Source organism: Cicer arietinum, unplaced genomic scaffold (genome assembly GCF_000331145.2).
Source record: "Cicer arietinum cultivar CDC Frontier isolate Library 1 unplaced genomic scaffold, Cicar.CDCFrontier_v2.0 Ca_scaffold_5664_v2.0, whole genome shotgun sequence".
NCBI lineage: Eukaryota > Viridiplantae > Streptophyta > Magnoliopsida > Fabales > Fabaceae > Cicer > Cicer arietinum.
The window spans coordinates 1-4,628 of NW_027339311.1; the positions used below are offsets into that span (position 1 = coordinate 1).

The window sequence follows — 4,628 nt, forward strand, 5'->3', positions numbered from 1 at the left end:
GTTAAAATTCTTGGGGCAGTGCTTTTGTACATGTGTCTGCCGAGAATACCCCAGGTGTATGAGTTATGTCTGATAGGCCTCATAGCCTCGGTGTATTTTCATGTTTAAATACTTTGGAATTTTATTTCAAAAACTATTCCGCTGCTTTTAAATATTGTTGACTTTTGTCGTTGTGTTACAACTTAAATATTTTATCCAAAGGTATTTCTTTCTAATATTTGAAATTCAATTTTAGTATTGTTAAAGGAAAAAAAAAGGGTTGTTACAATACTCTTACAATTTTCTCCTTCACCACATCCAATATGGTACTTTCGACATATTCGAGAAATTTTATAAATTTTTCACACTCCTTTTTGAACTCGACAACGACACCAACATATACATCATCTAAAGGAGATACCACTACAACATCCCAAGCATTCATTATGGTGTTCCATAATATATCAGTTTGACCTATTTCACATTCACATCTACAAATTTCAAAAGCTTTACCTTCACATCCAACTTGCATCTAGCTCTAGCATTTTTTGTAATATGATATCGACATAGTAAAGTAGTAAAGGTTGGAAAAATCGCAACAACAGTCATCAATGCAATATCTCTGTTAGTCACAATTACCTTGAGAATCTTGTCTTCAAACTTCAACAAATTACAAAAATATCTCTAGGACCCAAATGAAATTATCCTCCTTTTCAAATTTGAGAAAAGCAAACCCAACTAAATATATCATCTCTATTGAAGTCACACCAATGATCTCAAACAACATAATTTAGTACTAATTTGTTTTATAAGTCGAGTCCACCAGCAATACAATAAAAAAAGTCTTAAACAACTTGACTGATTCAAGATGAGCCTAAAACATATCATGCGTTTTAGTTTCAAAATTATCAATCGTTCTATATATGTATACATATGTGTGATCATCAAAGCATTTCAACATATATTGCATTTCTAATCTCGAACCCATTATAATTTTCTTGTATCTTTGACGTGCATTACAAACTTGCTTTGTCACACTTTCAATTCTTTTGTCTTTCAAAGTCATTAGAATATTTTTTTGGTGGGACAATGTTCCTTGTCATCTCACCAACAAGTTCATTCTTTTCCTCATTTAAATGACCAACAACGAGATAACCTTCTAACTTTTGATTCATCTCATGGTTGTGTGTTTCAGACACAACACTAAGATTTCATTATTTTGTTGTTAGAAAATAACCATGCAACCTGAATGAACATTCACATTTCCTAGATCTTGTGTCTTCGTGTTTCAACTTTTTATTGGTTCCTTTACATACACCACCCTTTTTGTAACTCAATACAAAAAATTGTTTTCGTCAATTAGAACCATGATCAGATTTTGTAATTACTACTAAAATCCTAACTTAGTTGATTAACGATGAACCCAAACAATCAAATCATCTCGGGAGCTATACTTACTATCAATAATAAAGTTTATCCAAACATCAATGTCATTCACCATTGGTTTCAAATTTGCTGCTTCTTTGGGTTTCAAGTCAGGTACGGGTTCAAGTTTCAATTCAACTGCAAACTCAAGTTAAGTTCAGGTGCAAGCTCAGATTTCAAATAAAGTGTCGACAAATGTTTTGATTCAGCTTTAGGCTTAACCATAACTAACTACAAAGATTCAACACAAATTAAAACCCAATTATGTAGAAAACAAACCATTCTTAACTGCCTTAACTACTACTGATTACTGAATGTGTGAATCCGGTAGTGTTATGTTTTGAAAAACATACCACCTGATGCGTGAATTTGATGGTTGAAAACTACTTACCGAATCCCATGATTTGGTACCACACAGTACGGTTCTTCAAAGACTTTAACGAACAAAATGACAATGAAGAGATTTTTAGAGCTATATTATCATTGCAATGAAGAAAAATATAGCTAATGATGCTAATGGAGGAAAGAATGGGGTTTTTGAACTCCAAAAACGTAAAAATAGACGAAGGATTTAAATTTAAGTATTAAAGAAGAAATATATGATAAAAAGAATCATATAATTTATATATATGTACCTACCGGATGCGAATCCAATAACTTATATTATCATATTCAAATATTTGGAAAACGGGTGAATTTGAAGATTAGGGGGTCTATAGTCGTCAGCGATGATTAAGCAACTATCTTATTATCTATAGCCAAAATCAATAACCGAAACCCAATTACTGGAACCCATGCTTCTGAAGACCCGACCCGTTCTTCTCTCCTCACATTTCATCAACAACATTATGAGCCCTATAGGAATCGGATCCAACCCATATTCCTCCACGCCAAAATCGGGTCATCTTTGTATCGCTCTTTCTACCTCTCCAAACCCTATCGTTTCTACCGGATCATCCGATCGGACCCAAACACCTCAACCACCTTCCCTCCTCTCTCTCTCCCTTTCTCTCTAAGTAAGGCTCTCTTTCTCTCTTCAATTCAACTTTCTCTATTGCAATTTCATCATTTAATTGTTAAATTTGCAACAACTACTGAAACAGTTATTTAAATTGCAACTATTGTATAAAAAGAGTGTTGTTACAAATTTTTATTCTTTGTTCTTGTTGTGTATAATAGGGGTACTTGTTCCTTTTAGATGTAAAATTTGTAATGAATCTTGTCAGTTCCTGGTTTTAAATTATAGGCAAGCCTCTGTTTGTTTTTTTAAATAATTTATTTATTTGTTGCTTCAATTAGCTGGGACCTTAATATTGAGTTAGTAATGTTTGTGTACTATAATTTAGGAATGTTACTTATGTGTTGTTTTTATTCAATTACTTGTTCATTTCTTTTTATCTGTAGAAAAATTAGCAAGGTTTTAATTAAATTGAGGTTGAAGTTGCCCATGATGTGATCCACAATTACAGCCTTAGAATAATCAGAAGCATTATGTCCATATATCCAATTCATGGATTTAGCTAACTTGATTTACCTAAGGATATCCTGAGCCTTGGTTCTAGCTATTGTGTTTTATTTGTGGGTATGGGTCTAGGCATCTTTAAGGTTGACTTAGTTTGAGTCAAGATATATCTAGGTTCTGATTTAAACTCATGGTTTTTACCATATAAGGACTATACTATGATTTAATTAGATATCTTCACTTTTAAGTAGTGTTTTAAATTTCTGTCCGCAAATGTAATATTAAGTTTTCACAAGTCTCTTCAATTGCAATAGTAGTCGGCAACGGCTAGTCACATTAGTCATATTTTCCCAATTTTTTTATGATTTCAAAGATCATAATGTAATTGCAACTGCAATTTATAATCTTTCTTTTGAGTGATGTAATGTAACTGGATCAGCTTTTTAGTCTCTTATAATTTTACCAGTCTAATTTCAGTAATTTTTACGGAATGAACTTAAAATTTAAGCTTTATCCAACTACGTCTTTGTCCAATCCTTTGCTACTGATTTTTTTTAAAAAAAACTTGAATTATTTGTCGTGTAATTTTTTGGGTTTTGACGTGTCACTTTGTTTTGTATGGCATGCAGATTAACTATATTCTCAAGCCTATGTGATGGAAATACCAAATGATTCAGGCGCTAAGAAACCAAAGAGATTGACATCTGTTGTCTGGAATCACTTTGAAAGGATTAGAAAGGCTGACATATGTTATGCTGTTTGCGTTCATTGTAACAAGAGACTTAGTGGATCAAGTAATAGTGGAACTACTCATCTAAGAAACCACTTGATTCGGTGTCTTAAAAGATCAAACTTTGATGTTTCTCAACTACTTGCGGCAAAGAGAAGGAAAAAAGATAATACTGTCAGCCTAGCAAACATTAGTTTTGATGAAGGTCCGAGGAAAGAAGAATATGTAAAGCCAACATTCGTCAAGTTTGAACAGGAACATAAGAAAGATGAAATGATTAACTATGTAAGTGGTAAATTTGATCAGGAGAGGAGTCAACTTGATCTCGCGCGTATGATCATATTACATGGATACCCGGTGACCGTGGTTGAACAAGTAGGATTCAAGGTCTTTGTGAAGAACCTCCAGCCTCTCTTTGAGTTTTTGCCAAATAGTGGTATTGAGATTTCATGTTTAGAAATCTACAGGAGGGAGAAAGAGAAAGTGTATGAGATGATAAACAAGTTATGTGGTAGGATTAATCTGTCTATTGAAATGTGGTATTCGACAGAAAATTCTTCGTATTTGTGTCTATCAGCACATTACATTGATGAGGAATGGAAAATGCGGAAGAAAATTTTGAACTTTCTTACACTCGACTCTTCTTACACTGAAGACTTGCTTCCAGAAGTGATTATCAAATGTCTCGATGAATGGGACATTGACTGCAAACTATTTGCATTGACTCTTGATGATTGTTCTGTTGATGATGACATCACTCTACGAATCAAAGAGAGAGTTTCCGAGAAAAGGCCTTTCTTAAGTACTCGACAAATACTTGATGTACGCTCTGCAGCACATCTCATAAGTTCCATTGTTCAAGATGCCATGGATGCGTTGCATGACGTGATCCAAAAGATTCGAGAGAGCATCCGATATGTTAAAAGTTCACAAGAAGTGCAAGGAAAATTTAATGAAATTTCTCAACGTGCTGGGATCAACTCTCAGAAGACCTTATATCTTGATTTTCCACTTCACTGGAAGTCTACATAT

The 4,628-nt window shown here is 33.5% G+C and overlaps 1 protein-coding gene across 1 annotated transcript; it reads left to right on the plus strand.

The window, feature by feature from the left end:
- Nucleotides 1-2,065: 2,065 nt before the first annotated feature.
- Nucleotides 2,066-4,622, plus strand: LOC105851501 (zinc finger BED domain-containing protein RICESLEEPER 1-like; the record flags this gene model as incomplete). The annotated part of the gene is made up of 2 exons (XM_027331463.2): nt 2,066-2,420; nt 3,496-4,622. A coding segment is annotated over exon 2 (1,101 nt), but the record flags the coding sequence as incomplete, so codon positions are not given.
- Between the last annotated feature and the right edge of the window lie 6 nt (nt 4,623-4,628).